Source organism: Lontra canadensis, unplaced genomic scaffold, assembly GCF_010015895.1.
Source record: "Lontra canadensis isolate GAN:19392208 unplaced genomic scaffold, GSC_riverotter_1.0 scaffold44, whole genome shotgun sequence".
Lineage (NCBI taxonomy): Eukaryota > Metazoa > Chordata > Mammalia > Carnivora > Mustelidae > Lontra > Lontra canadensis.
In genome coordinates, this window is record NW_022631038.1 from 12,668,276 (window position 1) to 12,688,968 (window position 20,693).

At 46.9% G+C, this 20,693-nt stretch overlaps 1 protein-coding gene across 2 annotated transcripts; it reads right to left on the reverse strand.

The window, feature by feature from the left end:
* Positions 1-2,109: 2,109 nt before the first annotated feature.
* LOC116876224 (serpin B8-like) lies at positions 2,110-17,387 on the reverse strand. 2 transcript variants are annotated; one of them, XM_032872263.1, is made up of 7 exons: positions 17,271-17,387; positions 11,152-11,329; positions 9,575-9,712; positions 7,519-7,636; positions 5,614-5,756; positions 4,161-4,313; positions 2,110-2,633 (listed from the first exon to the last, which is right to left on the reverse strand). In XM_032872263.1, the coding sequence occupies exons 2-7, from the start codon at positions 11,317-11,319 to the stop codon at positions 2,229-2,231; spliced, it is 1,125 nt and encodes a 374-aa protein (XP_032728154.1). In that variant the 5' UTR covers positions 11,320-11,329; positions 17,271-17,387; the 3' UTR covers positions 2,110-2,228. The 2 variants fall into 2 exon arrangements, with proteins under 2 accessions (XP_032728154.1, XP_032728155.1); XM_032872264.1 differs by lacking the exons at positions 9,575-9,712; positions 11,152-11,329; positions 17,271-17,387 and adding an exon at positions 8,280-8,363.
* Between the last annotated feature and the right edge of the window lie 3,306 nt (positions 17,388-20,693).

Below are 20,693 nucleotides of genomic sequence, written 5' to 3' on the forward strand. Positions count from 1 at the left end.
TCCTCTCGACAACTCTAGGAAATGGGTCCTGTTATCATAATCACTTTTCATATTAGTTCCTTTGGTGTTATGCCTGGAATGCAGAGTCCCTCCTAGGACTTTTGCAGTTCTGACCCCCATCTGGGCCAGGTTTCAGCTGTACAGAACATTTCTACTTCACTAGAGAACTCCTGATCTACCACCGGCCCAGAGATTTTGAGACCACTGAACTCTGACCTTGACACAGAGGGATCTCCCCCTAACCCCTAGTGTCCTTTACTTGGAAAGCCAAGAGGTCTGAGTAAAGGTTGACAGGTCTTCTTAGCTCGTGGTCATTTTTCAGACTTCAGAGGGCTGATTCTGATGGGTCTCCCATAGCCTGGTACCTGCCCACTGGTTCCTTGGTTTCATGGGTGCTACCTGTGTCAAAATTTATCAAACTGAACATGTTAAGTATGTAGTTTATTCTGTATGAATTATATTGCAACAAAGGTGGGTTTTTTTTTGTTTTTTTTTTAAAGTATGAGGTGGATATGAGATTAAAAGTAAAAGATGCAGACTTTCTAGTCCTGTGGATTCACTTTTGGCCAAGTCTTCTTTGCAAAGTAGGATCCCTGAAATGAATGTGGCCTAACAGAGAACATATTTTAACTTGATGAATTTTAAGTAAAAATGATAATATAGGGGTATCCGGGTGGCTCAGTTGTTAAGCATCTGCCTTTTGGCTCAGGTCATGATCCCAGTCCCGGGACTGAGTCCCACATAGGGCTCCCTGCTCAGCAGGAAGCCTGCTTCTCTTTCTCCCACACCCCCTACTTGTGTTCCCTCTCTCACTGTCTCTAATAAATAAAATCTTTAAAAAAATAACAAAAAGAACTAGAATATGAATGGTTCATGTAACTGTGAACTATGAATCCAAAACAGAATCAGGAATAACCACTCATTTAAAAAAAAAAAAAAAATAGCCAGCAGCAGTTAGCAATAGTGTAAATTATCATGTTTAGGCAGGGTGAGAGTGGCGGGGAGGTTGTAAACCAGGACAACTTTCTGGAGACCAATTTGGAAGCAGTCTCAAAATGTCCCCAACTTTTATCTTGACAGTACCATTCGGAATATTTATTTTAAAGTATTAAAAATGTGAGCAAATATTTAATATATTCATAAGAGTATATAATTTTAATTACCTAAATTGTCTAAAAGTAGATCCAATAATAGAAAATATACAGAGATACAATTTGACATATCAAATTATGACATAGATAATTATCTTGAGGAGAGTTTATGTCAAGTAAGGTTAGAAATAGCTACAGAAGTCTATGATTAACATGCTAAAATGTTTATAATGCTTGTATTTGCATACACAGAATAGGATATAACTATAGGAACTATAACAGGAATAACTATAATTAATACTGATTTCACAGTGATAGAATTGTGGGTGACTTCAGTGTTCTCTGGTACAATAGTTTCCAAATTGCTACCACAATACAAATCCTTTTTTAAGCCAAAAAAAAAAATACCGTAGGGAAAAAAAAAGTACTATAGGGAGGACCATGCTGGAGCCACAGGTGACTGTATGTGGCTTACCTAGAGGGTCAGCTGTCCTGACAGGTGCTTCCCACGAAGGTCCTGGGGCAGGGAGCGGGTGGTGCTTCAGACGAGGAGGGCATGGAGGAGACTACAGGGCATGGCTTGTTCGGAGCTCTGCCTCCTAGCGCAGGCCTGAAGGTTTATAGCAAGAAGATCTGAAGGAGTTGTCTCCATGAGGAACTGTGTGAGATTTGGGACATGTAGGACGGTCTGTGGGATCCTGACAGGGCAGAGACAGGGTGGCTGCAGGCTTTCCATCAGGGCATTCACCTCTGGCCGTGTGTGCAGTGGCGCTGGGCTCTGGCATCTCCATGGGAGCCTGGCAGCGGAGGGGGACAGAGGTCACTGCAGGATGGGAATGCGTAGAAAGGGCGGGTATGTGGATCCTTGACGTGCTCCTCAAGATGCCCACAATGAGAAAGAGGAGCTGCCTGAACCCTCCAGAACACACACAGCTTTCTCCACCCCAAATTCCACACATGGGATGCCTCCGTTTTCTCAGCAGCTGTGGAATCCTCGGTGAGGACATTCACATAGACTTCCCAGATGCACACTCCTCGTTTGGGCATCCAAACCACCACACCATTCAGTCCCAGGAATCTGTATTAAGACAAGGTTGGCAGAAGCGAAAGGAGGGTGTTTATAGGGACTGCACCTCCCTATGGAGAGCAGAGCCTGCCACAGAACAAAATGCTGCTGGTGCTGCGGTGTATGATGAAGAAAAGGAAAGGGTGGTCTGCACAAAATCTTGGTTCGGGTCTGAGGCACCGAGCGTTCCTGACCACGGCTGTGGCCCCGGCCGCCTCCGTGCCCTCCTCGTTCACCTCTATGAAGCACTTGTGCGCCACCTTGGACACGGGCACATTCTTCTTAGCTGACATTCCAGAAAAGTCTGCCTTGGCTTCCTCAAAGGCATCAGTCATACCTAAACTTCGAAGAAAAGATTCCAAGTCATAACTCTCCTCCAGCTTCAATCGGGGAAGGAAAACTTGAACTTTATCCTTAGTCATCTTCTCTGGATTTGTCCAGTCTCTGAACTTCTCATACGTAAGTGCTTTTTCCACCTGAAAAAAGGAGTCACTGAATCTTAAAATATAAACGACAAACCTGGTGCCCTTCTCTCCACTCAGCTCCCCACCCCACCATGACATACAATGACAGGAGTTCTGGTCCAAGACAATCTACAGATTTTCCCTTTGCACACACACCAAAAATTTTCCCTCAAATTCTCATCTTTTTCGCTGTTTTATGGATATAAAAGGAAAATAGCTTAAAAAAAGGAAAAACACGGAGAGAGAAGAGATTTTTTACTTACCTGTACCAAACTCACTTCAAATGTTTAGAGTTTGGAAAGTTCTCATAACCAAGCGATTATATTCATGTGATGCACATTAGTGTGAATTAGAAATTGTTTGACAAAAAAAAGACAGAGCACGGCTCAGAACTCTGACAGGCGAGAGCGGGAAAATCAGGGATTATCCAAACAGGAAGGAAGATGTGGCTTCTGGGGAGGGGAGAGCAGAGATGGAGAATTCGACAACACTGTGGCTCCTGACATTCTTGTTCATCTTCCGCCTTCCCTGGCATTCACTTCAAAACCTCCAAGACCCACCACTCTGTACACGGTGAAGAAAGAAAGGAAGAAGGAACCTCCACCGCCTGTCCCTCTTCTCGTCACCACCTGCAGCCCAGGTGAAAGTTCTTCTCCACGGATGGCTATTTGGACATTAGCTCGAATTCCCAGACTCTTCTAATTTTGAGTAGCCATGACAGATCTCACCCTTGACTTATGCCAATAGCTTTCTGATTCCATAGAAAACCAGGGAAACTGGCCAAGTCCTGCCCTCGACACCCTGTGCATCAGTGTGCTGGAACTGGCCGTACCTCCGGCGAGAGCCGGTTATTAAACCGTCAGTCACCTCACTCAGCCAGACACCATGACTGAGGCCGCTCTCCAGCCCCAGAGAGCTACTAACAAGCCCGCTACTGGCCTTGACCTCCTTACGAATTGACTTCCTCACACCCTGAACTTTGTTGCTTTTCTGTTGTGGGAAGAGATGGCTCTCCTCCTAAGGAATATTCCTCACCTGTCCTTGACACTCTTGCCACCCAAAGTGTGTCCCTGACCAACAGCATCTGTACCAGCTGGACTGTGGGCAGAAATGCAAAATGCCAGGCCCTCGAGGCCTGAATCAGAAACTGCCTTTTAACAAGCCACCCGGCGGAGTCCTACACACATTACTGTTTGAGAAGCACTGCCCAGATCCATCCCTCTCCTTGTCTAGCACTTTTGTTTCACAATTACTGGGACTCGACCAGCCCCTCCCGTCAGAATAAGGCACAGTGTTCTTATAAGTTCGGAAGTCTGTCCTCCTAGCGTCATCAGGATGGGAGCTCACCACCAGTTCCACTCCCGGATGCCCACTCACCGGAAACGCAAGCCCATGGTCACCCCAGATATGACATCCTGCTCACCAAGGACTCCTAATAACCCTCAAGGGGACATTCCTCACGCGCTAGCGGACAGACGGACAGGAAGACACGAGCTGAGCCCGTGTCCACAGATGCTCAGACACCCGGCCAGGGCTTACCACGGCGAGCTCAGTGTCGTCATCCGGCAGAAGAACCAGCAAGCTGAGCTCCTGCCCCGCGTAGGGCAGCTCCAGCACCTGCGTGTGCGCCTCAGCCACGTACCCCGTTTTAAATTTAGCTTGCTTGAACATCATCTGCACCGTCTTTTTCTCCTAATGAAAAACACGGAATTAAAATCAGATGGCTGAAAAATGAGCACGGCTTACAGAAAATGAGCTAAATCTCATCTGCACAAGCCCTCGGTCCACGTGAGAGAATTGTTATTTCTGCGTACTCGGCTGACAGAGGCGAAATGCTCACTGTGACATATTAGCATGGAATCCCACGTGCTCTTGTCCCAGCAGATCGACCATGACACGGTGAGCGAGAATAAAACTGACAGACACAGACATAAAACCCCACATTATTTTTGGAAGAAGCTATGGTTTTCTCTTCTGAGAAGATGTAGTAGGGAAGCACTCCCAGGGACCTTATAATTAAAGATTATTTATCCAAGTTAAATGGAGAACTAACTAATATTCGGGTTTGGGGGCTGAAGGATACAGTAAGAAGAGATGGGCAGGCCACAGAGACTTATATTTTTATTGTGAAAAGTTGCTCAGTTATATAACTGACTATATGGCTTTGGTTTCTTGGAGAGAAGACCTTGACAAGATTCGTAGTGTCCACTGATTCTAGAGCTTGTGCCAAATGTAGACTTTTAAATCTCTGTGCGACATGCCATCATCAGGTTGATGAAGTCAGATTTCAAGCTAAGTGCTCTTGATGCCAACCATCATCATACCCAAAAGTGAAGGGACAAAGGTGTTTTTAAAGTTAGGTTCTAAGTTTAGAAATCTGATGTCCAGCATGGCGACTACAGTTACTAACACTGTAGTGAATATTGGAAATTTGCTAAGAGAGCAGGTTTCAGGTGCTCTCATCACAAAAATAACATGATAACCATGTGAGGAAAATGTGTGCTAACTGGCTGGACCAAAGTTATTATTTCTATGTGAATTATATCAAATCATCATCTCATGCACATTATATACAATTTTTATTTTTAAAAAAGATCCAAAAATAAAGACAAAGTTTGCCTGAGCATCTGTTAACACTTTTTTTCTTGTGTTCAGAACTGTATGGCTATAAGTTATCAGGCAATATATACACATAGTTGTCACTGACATTGTAAGAAGGTGTCTGTGTAAATACAAACAGCAACAGTACAAGACAAACATAATTCCAAGGGTTGGAAGAAATTTTCTTTCAATCCAAATAATACGGCCGAAGATGCAAGGACGCAAACACAGAATTGTCTTTTCTCTTCCCCTCTCCAATAAAAGATACATAGGGAGCATGAAATTCACTCATAAATATAGGATGAAAACAAATTTTTTTTTTCCATTCATTCATAATCTTTCCCAGCATATTACTTGAAGTTAGCAGTACTCCCAAAAAATATTTCCCTACCTGGTTGACTTTAAAGGGCATTCCCCTTGTGTACTTCCTGTCAAACTGCTCATTCCACTTTCCTTTGAAATAGATGGCATTCACGAGAACCAACTTAGTCAGTGGATCCACGGTCCCAGCACCCAGGATCTCTGAAATCTTACCTGCAAAGAATATGAGAGAGGTTTATTGCCATGTGGGGGAGAAGGGAAGTGAATAAATGTTTGTTTCCAACAATTCTCCTGACATCTGAAGCTTGACTTGGTTGCCAGCCAGACTGGAATCCTGTTTTCCCGGAGGCCTGAGGAACAGGGCCGTGGGCTATAATGCTGTGCATGCACGCGGTGTGGATTACCCCCGCTGGTCCCTGAACAGCAGTCCTGAAGCAGGCAGGTCAACTCATTTTACCCTCAATTTACAGATGTAGAAATTCAAGTCAGAGCATTTGGCTGACATTTTGCCAATGTAACACAGGTGGCAAGTGGCTGAGCTGAGACAAGGGCCTGCGAGTCTTACTTCTTCTAACTGTAAGCTTCCCAACCTCAGTGCCATAATTTTTCAACCACGTGGCTTCTGGCATTTTAAGCCAGATCATCCTTTGTTGTGGGGGACGTCCTGTGCATTGTAGGATGTCCCGCCAGTAGCATTTCCCCAACTGGGACAACCACAATGTCTTCACTGTTGGCAAATGTCACGTAGGGGCTGATTCTGGTTGAGGATCATTGCTCCACGCCAACCTTCAAATCTCATTTAGGTGAGGAGAAGCTTCCGAAGGATGAAGGACTACAGGCCTATAAATGGATGAGAGCAGTCCTCCTGAAGGCAGTGAATACGGGAAGGAATTCAAAGGTACAATAAAGGGGCCCAAACTGAGTTCTCCATTGAGACTGGAGACAAGGTGACCCCCAATGTCCCTTGTGGCCTGACATTTTGGGGCAACATGCTGGCAGTCAATCTGATGAAGAGGAAGCAAGTGATGTAGGGAGAAGCTTCTGGCTTCCCTGGGGCACCCAGTACTGCTGGATCGACTGGAGAGCGAGAGATGACTGCACATACAATGTAGGAAAACATGAAAAGCTCTGCCCTTCCTAAGACCGTTACTTTATTGGCTTTCAGTATTATCGTGGGCGTTGCTGAGACGGGGACACGGTGGGTGCACCCTAAAGCCGGAACGGATGTCCTAAAGCATGCTAGGTGAGCACAGGAAGAAGTAAGTGATTTAACTCTCCCCGCTCCCCACCCCCCACCACACACACATATTTCTGGAAGTCTCTAGATTATATTAGGTACTTTGAGTGCTTAAAATTATGCCCTTCTCCATACTCCAGTCAAGCACTGGCGGAAATATTCCTGGTAAGACAGAGTGTGGTCTGGACCAGGGAGGCTGCAGCTCCACGGGAACTGCATTTCCCGAATCTGGAGCAAAGGTCACGCTCTGAAGGCACACGCGGCCGCAGCCAGTGACAGAGCTCTGAAGGCACACGCGGCCGCAGCCAGTGACAGAGGGCGGCGAACCCTGCAGATAAAACCAGCTGCGCTCGGGACCACTGGGAGATAACGGGCAAGGCCGGCCCATCTCAACCACAGCCTAAATTGAAAGTCACGCTGCTCTCAGCGCAGGACAAGGGCTCTCATCCCCTCCCCTCGGACAGAAGATTGCCCAGTCCCAAACAGGAAGCCTTTTTGGGGATTTTCCAGCACATTCCAGAGGGAACGGGGTCTGAAACCCTCATAGTCAGTTTACATGGCTTTTAGAAATAAATCACCACTCCGTGACCTCACGAACCCGAGAAATATAAGCGAACCTCCTCGCTGGCCTGGAAATCCGGCCAACACCCACCGGCCAACGCCGCGGAGGTCGCGCCCGCAGCGATCTCGGCGGAGCCCCCCCAACCCCCCAAGTGCGGCGCAGCGCACGCGCCTCACCTCCCGTCTTCTCGGTCACCCAGTCGTTGATGTGTCTCCTGCTCGCCTCTGTGTCTTCAGCGAACGACAGCTCCTCCAGCTCGGCCTGGTAGAACTCCTGACAGGATTCCCTAAAGGCCTGCGAACACAAGCCGGCCCTCTTCAGCCAAGTTCGCGCCGGAGCGAAAACATTTCCTCTCTGAACCTGTGCGGGGTTCAAGTGCGGGGCGTCCTGCCTTGAAGACTCATTCAAGCGAATGACAAAAACGCGGCGACCGCTGCCACCGAGCCGGACCCTCGTGTCAGGGCCCGGACACCAGGGGCTGAAGACATGACGCCGGCCCTGCGGGGACTCACGGCCCAAGGGGAGCAACAGCACAGAGACGTGCAGAGCCGCACAGGCTTCGAGAACGCGGCCAGCGGCGCGCGTGCGCAGAACCGCCCCCGCCCTCCCTGCCCAGCACTTCCGCTCCACGCTGACTTCCTGTTTGATTTTCTGCGTCTGCTCCGGACTCTCGCTTTGACCCGTTTTGGTATCACCAACACCAGCTACGATGTCTGAGCTTTGTGAATGAGTGAGAGGCTCCCTGGTGGAACCAGATCATCCAGAAATCTTATAGGTCTCTCCGGCAGTGCAATGTGATAGGCCTGGATCACATGGGAGGCTGTTGGGGTGGGAGGTGGTTTAGGGAAAATAGTCGCCAGGGGTGAGCCTTGGAATGTCATTTGGGGTCAAGTCAGGAAGTGCCTGTACCCAATACATGAAAACCCAGATAACTCACCTCACAAAAACTTGGTGTCAGATATAATGTGCCTGGCAATTGGCTCCCATCCTCCGCCCATCTCCTGTTCTCAAATATTTTAGCTTCTACAGAAGAAAGAAAATGTAGAGAGAAAGAGGAGCCAAGCAACTGAGAAAATGGGAAGGTGGCTCCTTGTGTCCCCAGTACCCCCAATGATAGTCCCCAAAGATCAGGCTGACATTCAAAAATGAACATCAATTAATGAAGATTCCTGGGATCATTAACGCCTGTCCTAGAAGACCCAGAATTATCTCCAATGATATTCAAGCCCAGAGCAAGTGACCTCCATGGGGTCGCACCCAACAGGAGCCAGGACAGGGATGTATTTGAATCTCACAGAAAAATCCTTGGAATTGCCAGCCAGGAAGATAGCTGGGTTTGCCCAGATCTCTTCATTAATCTGAGGTAGTGACACTCTGCATGGATGCAACATATTTTTTTGGCCGTCACTCGTTGCATGATGGCAGGCTTTTACTGGACCGGGGAACTTGAGAATTATATGCTTTAGTACTTAGGAAGTGCACAGATTTAAAACCTCAGTTTTAAGACCCAATTTTAATTTTCAAAAGACTACTCCATCAGTAGTGTGGAAGAACCCGGCTGGACTTGGAGAGATCCATCAGGAAAGACTCAAAATAATGATGTAGGAGATCCAGTGAGAGTCTGGACCCAGGCAGTGGTAGTGGTGATTCAGAAGAGGCGACAAATTTAGGAGGCCTTGAGAGACTAGCTCTGCCAGAACCACCCAATAACCAGAGGTGAGCTTGGGGACAGCCAGGTAAACACACGAGACTATGTGGTCACTGAGGCTTAGGGGATCAAGGCAAAGAAGCAGGTCTGCCTGCAGGAAGATAGACATACTGAGATTGATATCTGGAAGGGATCTATCAAAAACAACTTTAGGGGTGACTGGGTAGCTCAATCAGTTAAGCGTCTGTCTTGGGCTCAGGTCATGATCTCAGGGTCCCAGAATCAAGCCCTGCTCTGGGCTCCCTGCTCGGCAAGGAGTCTGCTTCTCCCTCTCCATCTGACCCTCCTCCCTGCTTGTGTGCTGTCTCTCTGTCTCAAATAAATAAAAACTTCTTAAAAATAAAAAAAAAAAAAAACTTTAAAAAGGACATACTTCAGAGGCAATCATAAAATTCAAAATTAGAATTATAAAAGTACAATTCAAACACACTTTTTAAGCAACAGAATTATACTTTATCTCTGTTCTTCTGCAGTTTCTACCTTATTTGCCATTTTTTTAACATGAGTGCATGAGGACAACTTACAGGAAGGAAATCACACGTCTTCTCTCCGAAGAGTCTGTTGGCAGTTCTGAGCAAGTACTGAGTGCCAGACTTGTTAACCTCCTTGAGAAGGGACCGGAAACCTTGGTGAACTTCTCCGCCTCTGTTCAAACAAAGCACCTGGTAACAGACAAGGACACGACTTGTAACTTTGCCATCTTGCTCCCACAGAGCGCTATCTCCAATGAGCCCTGCGCTAAAAATCACAAATGATCCCATCTTGAAAGGCAATGGCATTGCATTTAACCATCCTACAGCACCTTTCCACCTGGGCACTGTTGACATTTGGGGCCAGATATTCTGTGGCAGGGCCTAGGCTGTGCCTAAGACATTTTGCAGCATTTCTAGCCTCTGGCCACTAGATGTCAGTAGCACCTCTCAGACAATCAAGCTGCTCTGGACAGTGGCAAATGTCTCTCCGGGGTGTAAACCCACTTAGAAAGGCAGGCTGACTGAGGACAAAGCAAAAGCTGGCACCTTGCACCCCCTCTCCATCCGCTCCCCTCGGTAATATGTGTAGCATTCCTCAGGCACCCCTGACCGCCATAAACGAGAAATAGTTAACTTGCAGAGATCACAATCCTGCAAGACAGGAATCTCCCAACTATCTTGATGTGAATGGCTTGCCAAAAGACAACATTGATCAAGCCGGGAGACCTCCGGTATCCTGGCATCTTGTAGGCCCTCTTTAGCATATGAAAGCTCCTTTGAAACCTCCCTTTCCCTCACCTTCCCCCAACCGCAGGGTACATAACCTGCCATCCCTCACAACCCGGGGCAGCAGCTCTTCCTGCCCATGGGTCCTGTCCCCGTGCTTTAATAAACCACCATTCTGCACCAAAAAAAAAAAGAAAAGAAAAGAAAGGCAGGTGTGAAAACTCAGGAGGAAGACCGAACAGAACAAAGAGGTAGCTGGAATGAATCTAGCACAACCCACAACCCGGGGAACACAAGAATAAGCAGAAATCAACAGCAAATACTGAAGTAATTTCACAGAAGTTCTGTAGACCAGACTGGGACTTCTACGTCAAGTCAGAGTGGAAATTAAGGTTGTTCCTCTGTCTCGCAATGGCTCCAGTCCAAAGCCTCCCTCTGCCAGAGACCTGGAAGAAACCACTGCCCCCCGCCAAGCTGCCATCCCCAGAGACACTTCCAAAGGGCACCCACGCACCCCTGCTATCAATGGGGAAGTCCTGTGCATTGGCAATGTTCTGGGACACTCACAAGACTGTCAGAGAAACTTAAGATAACAAAGCGGTTAAAGACTACTTCCCTAAGGTACTTGCCACTACTTCCTTTGTAGCTCAAGTCCCACAGAACCCATTTTAGATCAATCAGATTATACAGTTCCTCTCAATAATTCCGGAGACGGAAGTCCACATTTGTGTTGCTTTCTTCTAGTGTATAATCATACGCTACAAAGAACCCATTTAACAGCAACTTCATTCAAACAGCTACATTTCAATTTGATATTTAACTTGAGCCAAAATTTAAAATGTAACAAAGGTGAAGTTTGGGGACTTTTTTTTTGGGGGGGGGGCAGATGCTAGCACGCTTACCTGGGACATCTGGGCAGCAGTGTTTCCTTTGGCCCCCATGAAGACCATGGCCAGGGCTGAGGAGATGCTCAGAGGGGAGAAGAACACATTTCGGGAGCTGTCCTCTTCACCCAACACTTTCAGTAAGTTGATGGCAAAACTGCCATTTGCTTCATAGAGATCGTCCATGAGGGAAGGTCTGCAAGGAAAGCACAACACGGAGGCACATCAGTCACGCCCCCTATTACATTATCGGGCCATTAGCACCGGTTGGTAGACGTAGCGTGTGTTCTGAAGAATAACTGCTCCCCCGCAGACGCCCACATAGAACCTCCCAAAACTCTGTTATCTTGGCACCTTGCATATGTAAGGGACTGAATTAAGGATCTTGAAATGGGGAGACTGTCTGAAGAACACAGGTGGGCTCAGTGTAATAACTGGGTTCTTAGGAAGGCAGGAGGGTCAGAGTCAGAGGAGGAGATGCGACAACAGAAGTAAAGGTCAAAACAGCTCACGGCCAAGGACCAAGGAATGCAGGCAGCCTCTGGGAGCTGCAAAAGGCAAGAGCCTGAATTCCTCCTCATTCCACAAGCGCCCTCTTGCTGCAAGTTCTCCCTTAGTTTGGTGTCTCTGGCATAATCCAGAAACAACGTCCTACTAAAGAGAAATCTTCATAAATAAAAACGACATGTCTGTCACCGTGTCATGTGAAATCAGCTGGATGGATTTCAACAAATTTTAAGGGCGGGTTTAGGATGGTCTGACCTAAAATATGGGCTACTGGGAAAACAGAAAGTTCATTTTGAATCAGGAGGACTCTAAAAAGATGCAGTTTTCCATAGAGTGGCTGAAATAGGGCTGGTGAGCAGGCACAGGAGCCCATAAGCAGGGAAATAAAACATGAGGTTCAAATCTCAAGTCATTGGGTGAGCATTTTGAGTCAAGAGTCATCAGTTCCAAGATCAGCCTGACCAATCCAGCCTTGACTTTCCCCCAACTTGAAGAGACTTTTTTTTTTCCCTAAAGATTTTATTTATTTATTTGACAGAGAGAGAGAGATCACAGGTAGGCAGAGAGGCATGCAGAGAGAGGGGGGGAAGCAGGCTCCCTGCTGAGCAGAGAGCCCAATGTGGGACTCCATCCCAGGACCCTGAGATCATGACCTGAGCTTCGAAGGCAGAGGTTTAACCCACTGAGCCACCCAGGCGCCCCTTGAAGAGACTTTAGACACACTCCTTCCTGCCTCTCGATGACCTCCCTTTCCTTAGAGCATTTACTTTAGACAACTTGTCCCTGTAATTGTTTCTCTGCTCTTTTGAGATAGAAATATTTTGAAAGCCTCTCTCCTGTTTTCAACCCAGGACAGTCTTTCTCAATCCCTCGAACCCTTTCCTATAAAAATGGAATTATCAAGGAAGACAGCGCCCTTACCTCCCAGTCTCTATGGGAGGGCAGGGGCAGAACCTCAGCGGCCCCCTTGCTCCAAGATGAGAGATATAATTGCAGCTTCTTAATTATTATAATTTTAGCAAGCTGTTATAAGTCCTGCATTAATTGTTTATTTCTCTTCTGCCTTCTAGAACCCTGGACTACTATTCAGTAAATTCTTAAAGTTCATCAACTCATCTTGGTTTCCCTGAGTCTCTTTGCTGTTCCAGGTGAAAACATTCTAGAAAATAAAATACAAATCGTCACCCATAATCCCATGACTCTGCAAGCTGCTTTTTTTCTATGATGTTATCCTTTTCTCCCCTCTATTTGCGTATATGTTTTTAACTCACAAGTTTTAAAGCTACACAAGAAAAATAGATTCCAGTTTGGAAAACCGGCAAATAAGGAATACCAAAAGTACTAGAATCTCTGCCTCCAATTAGAGTCACCACACATCTGTGCAGTTTTATCCACCAGTGGACGGTCATGTGGTATTTCTTCTTTCAGTTTCACAGAAGATTAGCTGTGCCTCCTAGAGCATTCTTGCATCTGTATCTCATTAGGCCTTCCTTGGTGGGGAGAGGGGGGCACGGCTCCTGGATTTCTCAGGGGCAGGAGAGGAAAGAGGAACTCAGTGGGTGGGAAGAGGACAGGGAGACAACTGTTTCAACCAGAGCCTCTCCAATTGCTGACTGGTTCCTTGAAAGCTTCTTCCTAAAATATTTTTTTCAAGAGAAGACATACCATGCCTCTGATTTAAGGAAGAAAAAAAATGTGATGTTAAACAAACAAACAGTATAAAGGCTCTGCTCTAAGTACAGACTCTACAACAGCTCCAAGCAGAGCAAATTCAGGTTTAAAAGAAATGATTTAAAACATCAACCAAGGGGCGCCTTGGGGGCAGGCGTTACTCAGTAGGTTAAGCAGCGGACTCTTGGTTTCAGCTCAGATCACCATCTCCGGGTCCTGGGATTGAGCCCCACGTGGTTTTATCAGGCTCTGCTCTGGAGTGAGTCTGCTTCTGGATTCTCTCTCCCTCTGCCCCTTCCCCTGCTTGTGCTCTCTCGCTCTCAAATAAACAGGTAAATCTTTAGTAAATAAGTAAGTGAATAATAAAGCATTAACCAAGAGAGTACAGTAGTGACAAAGTTTACCCAGCAGCAGGCTATGCTTGACAGGTGGTTTCGTGGACACTGTCCTCACTGTCCTCACTCCAGAGCTTTCCGCTGCAGGGCCTGAACCGGCAGGCTGCAGGCGTGCAACAGCCCATGGGTCTGCAGTGGGCAAGTCCCATGAGAGAGAGCAGTGTGCAGCCTGCCTGCAGGCCACCTCTGGGTTTCCGGGCCTTGCACTGGAAGACTTTTCCGAAAACAGCTAGGAGCCAGGGGGACGCAAACTGCACGGCATTCGGCCCACCACAAGGTGGCACCAAAGAGACCCAGAGGAGGAGAGAATTGGGTAACAGGAGGTGACAGACACAAACACATCTGGATTTGATCCTACCTGAGCCTAAATTTAGGCTGGTGTGAGTGGTGTGTGTGGGGAGTGTGTGTGTTTGTTGTCCTGCCTGCACAGGCAAAGGAGGGTACTAGAATATCACATCAATTCCAACTTAACATTTTAATGCTCTTAATGTCAAATGCCTGCTTCTGGTTTCTTCCACCGTTCTTCTTCCTTCAGTTCATTTCCACATGGGCAAGTGCTGGCCAGTAGCACGGTGTTTCCCATCAGCGTCTGCCTCACAGCAAGGACACCCTAGCTGACGCTCACCAGGCAGGCACCTCGGGAGTGTGTCCCAAGTCACACCCATGAAGAGGCAGGAGCCGAAGCAGGATAACCCAATGACTCTCTTTCCCCCAGTCTCATGTGCACACTAAACTTTCAAGGGGGTTATACCTGAAACAAAGTGGAACTTGCCCAATAAATCTAAAAAGAAATGAATTTCACGGCACCTAGATGGCTCAGTATGTTAAGCCTCTGCCTTCAGCTCAGGTATGATCCCAAGGTCCTGGGATCGAGTCCTGCATTGAGCTCTCTGCTCAGTGGAGAGTCTGCTTCCCCCTCTCCCTCTGCCTCTCCCCTGCTCATGTGCTCTCTCACTCACTCAATCTCAAATAAAATCTTTTAAAAAATAAAAAGGACTTTCACTATGATACAAATTTCAATATAATACGAAACAATACCTCTGGGTACACCATTCCACTGTGTCATAAAAACACAGCAATGTGGAAAGGTTTGATTTCCAGCCTATAAAATGAATTGGCATTAAACTAGTTTTTCTTTTAGTGGTGAGTGAAGTCCGGATCATTAAAGACTGTCCAAGGCTCTCACTATAAGAGCAGAAGAGTCAGCAGCAAAAGCAAAGCCTTCTGCTTCCAAGGAAGAGACACTGCTGTCCCCCTGGGGCCCCGACCTCCTGCGGTCTCCCTGCTCCACTCCGCCTTCCCACGGACACCTCCAAAAGTGAATCTATACAAAGAACATTTATTATAGAACTTTGCTTACATGGTTTAGAGAAGAAAATGAACAATAAAGACCATAACTGCTGATGGGGCGCTCCCCTCCCTCCGCTCCCCCACCTCCGGAGACACGCAAACATAAACATGTGCTTTCAAGCCAGCCTGCACTCTGTCATCTGGTAAATTTACAAAGTGCTACGGAAGTCCCCAGAGAGAGAAGCATTATTAATTCTCCTTAGAAGCTCAGGAGAAGATGAGGGGCAGCTGGCTTTCACACATTGGACAGGAGTGTCTGTGCGGTGGTGAAAGGGGAGGTGAGTGCTGCGGGTGCGGAGTGGGATTGGCAGCAGAGAGCGGGGGGGCGATGGTTGCAGGTCTGTGTACCGCGGAGGGACCAGAGGGACTGGGTCTCTGTAGTTGTGTGAACGGGGCGCACCTGGGCAAGAAGTCTAAATTTGAGCTATAGTCCGGAAAGCTATAGGTATAGTGTTTAGCCAAATGCCTTCTAGGAGTGCACTGGGCTTTAGAAAACGCAGTGTCACCACAGAGCAGGAGGGAGCATGAGCACCGCAGGGTGCCCGGTGGCATTGTCAGGCCAGGTGACCAATCACAGGAGGGACAAGGAGCAGGAGGAGTCAGGGAGTACACTGAAGCCGGTTAAAACAAGACCCCAGACCCCAGATGAAGGTGCTTATGCTCAGCCCCAGATGCGGAGACCTAACTGAATTAGTTCTCAGCTCTCCCCGAAAAGGAGTCTTAAACCAGTCAATGGGGAACTGCCTAGCCTGCCCTAGTGAGGTCCCCCGCCTGCCAGACCCCTGCTATCCGCTAAAGGAAAATAACTTTGCAATACCCAACCCTCTGTTTTGCTATAACTTCCTTGTCCCCACTCCCTTCTGCTTATAAGTCTAGGATTTTTGAAGAGCTCCTCCGAGCTCCTTTCTACCTGCTAGACTGGGTGCCGTCCCACTCGAATTCCCCTGTGCTCGGATGAACTGAATTTTTAAACATGCCTCTATTTATCTTCTAACAAACTCCTAGGTCATGGATGCTTGGGGCGGCCGTGACCCACTGGAAATTTATATGAGGAGCCAGATGGAAGGAGGAAGGTGATACATTCGATTTGAGACGTGCAGACTCGGTACCCGCCCTGGATCCCTGCAACAAAGACAGCCGAGGGATGTTTGTAAATCCAGGCAGGTTACTGAGTCGGGCACAAGTCCCGGAGCATGAGACTGGGGGTCGTGAGCACCCAGGTTGCGGGAGATCCTAGGCAAATGGGATGAAATTACAACGTACAGAGAGGCATAAGAGGAGAAACTCACCTAGTTTTTTAAGAATTTCTGGTATTTGCAGATAGGAAGAGGAAGAGACAAGGCCTGATGCCCAGGGCAGCCCCAGGGCTGGAGGAGGACAGACAGATGGCAGGGCCCGTAAGAGGCTCGCCAAGCAGCAGGAGCAGGAGCTGGGGAGAATCCGGGAAGTGGGGAGTCCATTCAATTACCTACTGTGGCTGCGGGCCAGGTGGAAACAGCAAGGGAGCATATTCTCAAACTGGGGAAAAGCAGCCAATAAAGAGCAGGTGAAAGAAAGGAAAAAAGAAAAAAGAATATGGAAGAAAAACAGGATAAAGGAAGGAAGGGGAAGCCTGGAGGGAGGGAGGAGGCAGAGGGAGGGGCCTACCCTCGCGGGAGGTGGCGCTGACCCAGCACCTCCCCGGAACTTGCCCAAGGCGCCCTGGAAATTCCAGGCGAGGCAGCACCCGGCGCCCCGGTCTCCCTGCTGCACCCTGCGGCTGCTCCCACGCACCCTCCCAAAAGCTTCCGCCCAGCGGTCTCCCGCACCAGAACCCCGGGCTTGGGCGACCCGCCTCTCCCTCCTGCGGGCAGATCGCAGCGCGGTGGCGTCAGCCGGCCGCGGCGTCACTCCCCCTCGGGGGACATCCCCCTCCCCCACCCGCCCCCCGCTCAGGGCGTGTCTGCGCTCCGGCGCTCGCTGCCTCGGCCGGCCGCGCCCTCAGTCACCTTAGAGCCCCGCGCACGGCTGCCCCGCCGCGGTCCGGTCCGATCACCCTCCCACCACCACCCTGCCCACAGCGCCTCGTCCTCTCCTCCTGCTCCGCGCTCTGCATCCGCCCCCCGCCCGCCTCCCTCCCGCCCCGCGTCCCGCCGCGCTCCCGGCGCGGGGGGGGGCGGGGGGGGGGGCTCCGCACGGGGAACCTGGGGACCCGCGCGCTTCGCGGCCCGGTACCTGGGAGACTCCGGCTGCGGCGGCGGCGGCTGCTCCTCCAGCTCGCTGCGAGCTTCCCGGCGGCTTTGATCCTGGGCGAGGCTTCCGGCGGGTGACTCAGAGCCAACCGGATTGCCTGGCACCCAGCGCGTCCGCGGGAGGGCCCCGAGCCTCCCCCGCGGTGCTCTCGCCCGGCTCGCGTGCACGCGGCCTGGTGGGGGAGGCTGGGCCGCGACCTCCGAGGGTGTCTGCCGAGTCCCTCCCCAAAGGGACTGGTTTGTTTTCTCGGGTTAGTCCGCGCAGTGTTCGTGTTTGGTGCGTGTACGCAAGAGCAGTTTCAACATTGGGACTTCACTTTGGAAATTAACTAAAAGCAGGAGCAGAGTGTAAAGGTTCTTAAATCCAGGGGCTTCCAAACTGTTTTGGTAGGACCCCCATCAAGACAGGTTTTGAGCACGATCTCCGGTTTCAGTATTCATGTTTAGATGGGCTAATACGCTTAATACTAATATATGACAAACGCTATAAAAACATAAAAATTTCAAAGAATAAAAAAAATTATTAGAAATACATTTTTTTGCACTCAAAAATTATTTCAATATTTGATGAGGTCACAGTGATTGAATAAGTGTTTATTTTAATCTTAATTTAACGCTTTGAAATACAATAAAGACCTGCTTTTAAACTCTATTTATTTCTAAACGTGGATTGATAGCTGTCACAATGCTTCCCAGGAAATGGGTTGATTAAAGTAGAATGAAGTCATCATTGGTTCTACTGACTAAACCTTGACACTTGATTTTCATTCATATACTAACTGTACAAAGATATCTGGTCGAGATCTAAATATTAAAAATCTATTTATCCTCTTGAAAATCATTGCCTTTTGCAAACCCAGATTTTTCAGCGTGTACTTTCAGTATTTGAACAGTTAGAAGCCCACTAAATCTTTTCTTTTTGGAAGGTTTTTGTGAAGTTTAGAAAATTATATTTGCAAGTTTTTAAGTGCCCATATTTGAGAGTTTTAACATCTTTTTCTAATAATGAGATCATACAAGGACGGAAAAACATGCCAGTGGATGTTCTCAAATGATCCCTTTACAATCCTTCAAAAGCGGTTGATTTCACATTCATAGATAAAACACACCTTTACCTGAAGGCAATCAGTCAACAGCATTTTTTTTTTTAAATACTTGCTAGGGGTTCTACTGGTAACAGCCTTACCACTTAGCAGCTGAGAAAAGGTCAGCACATTTGGAACACTAGACTTTTTGAAAAGAAAATAATAATTAACTACTGTTAATTGATTAACTAATATTAATTAACTGATACCTAACCTCCCACCAATGCCCTGTGTTGTGACCACCACCCAGGAGCCCGTTCTAGTACCCCAGGCTGCTCTGCTATGAGCAACAGACAGGAGATTGGAAACCGTCTGTGTGACTCTGGAGTTCACTGTTTTAAGCACTATGCTACACTATGACCTCCCAAAAAGATAGTAGTGGTGGAGAGCACATTAAAGTTATCATTTTAAAGCATAAAATTCACAAGTATAAAAACTATCGGTTTCCAATGCTGGTAAGGTCAGACAGGCATGACTTCTTATTCTCCATAAGCAATGCTGTAAATTGGGTGCCAATTACTTCCAGAATTGTGTTTAAAGAAAAAAAAAAAAAGAAGAAGAAGAAGAAATGAAATGAAAAGAAAAAAGAAAAGAAGCATGGGTGGAATAAGAAAGAAAAAGAAGAAATTGCTGTGAAAATATTTATACTTTCTGAATCAAAATTGCATTTCAAGGAATTTCACTGAAAGTAAAACACACAAACATGGATTAAAATATTATGCGGAATGATGACCCCTTCATCCTTTTTTCGTGTGCACAGAGAAAATCAGCAAATGCCCAACAACAGAACAGATCGGATTCTATCACATCCGTGATAGGATATTAATGTAAAGATTAGGAGAACAAAACAATGTTGTCACAGGGAGCATGAGTTATTAAGTGTAAATTAGGAATAAAGTTACATATGAGCATAATCTGGATAGATTAGAAGGAAATAAATTCCATACGTGACGAGTTTTTGAGTGACAGGTAATTTTTATGTTATTTATGTTTTTTCTGAGGTTTTGAAAACTTTTCCTTTCATGAAATTAATGTGCATACATTTAGCTGAAAAATCAAATAATGCTCAAGGAAATATTTGAAAAGACAAGAGGTTCCGGGGCGCCTGGCTGGCTCAGTGGGTTAAAGCCTCTTCCTTCAGCTCAGGTCACGATCCTAGGGTCCTGGGATCGAGCCCCACATAGGGCTCTCTGCTCAGCAGAGAACCTGCTTCCTCCTCTCTCTCTGCCTGCCTCTCTGCCTACTTGAGATCTCTGTCTGTCAAATAAATAAATAAAGTCTTTAAAAAAAAAAAAGATTAAAAAAAAGATAAAAAAAAAAAAGAGAGAGACAAGAGGTTCCTATCCACTCCTCCCACCTCCCCCAGAAGCAGTCACTCTTTCTCCTCATACCTGCCTCCAGATTTGCAAATAATATGGCTATATTGCCATTTTTGACCTAACCATTTGAGACATTATCTATTGCCTTTCTAACTTAGGGGCTGAGGATTGGGTCTTCTTACACCACTCACACTATCTCACTTGCCCTAAGTGTTAACTTGATTACAACAAAATAGTACTTATTGCTGAGTTAAGGCGTATACTACAAACGCATTAGTCTTTTCTGATAATACCATTTTTCCTTATGTTCCTACTGCCTTCTTCCCCATTTCTTCAGTTTGCTGTGTACTGATGGAAATGTGTCCCCAAATATTGTACAGATCAAGCAAACCTTGTCAATATTCTTCTGCGTGCACTCTTCCATATGAGAAACTCATCAATCCCGTTTTTCTTCTCCTAGTCTGCCACCCTGCTGGTAAAGGCAAGGTTCTTTAAAGTTGTGGGATTTTCCCTCCCACAGGGTAATCTCACAGATAGGGTAAGACTTCCCCTACTGTTAAACCTTAGTTAGCAGGCAATTTATTGCTTGTCAGTTGAGTAAAAATAATCTTTTCTAGACCATTAAAGCACACTGCTTAAATAGTAAATAAATTATTTTTTTCTTAAATGTTTAGGCATTGATTACACAACATGTCAGATTTTTTAAAAGCTTTAAACACCTTACAGCAAACTTACAAAGATCATAAAACACTTTTGCAAACATTTGAACTTCCGTAAATCCAATAAATCAAGACTTACAAGTCTAGTGAACTAGACTCTCCTAAGACTCAAGCATGTAAAAAAAAAAAAATACACAAAATAGCACAATGATTGCAAGACTTACCCTACTAATCTCATTCCTACTCATCTGACGTTTCTAGTATCATCCTTCTTCCTTTCTTGTTTGTTTGAAAAATATGGTGTTTAATGCTGTCAGACTCTGAGAGTGTCACAACGATTTTC

Coding starts and splice junctions, on each gene's coding strand:
- LOC116876224 (XM_032872263.1), bottom strand. CDS start 11,319: ATGGACGATCTCTATGAAGCAAATGGCAGTTTTGCCATCAACTTACTG. Junction 5,757..7,518: donor GGTGACCGAGAAGACGGGAG/GTGAGGCGCGTG, acceptor TATTCTTTGCAG/GTAAGATTTCAGAGATCCTG. Junction 4,314..5,613: donor TGCCCTTTAAAGTCAACCAG/GTAGGGAAATAT, acceptor GTTTTTCATTAG/GAGAAAAAGACGGTGCAGAT.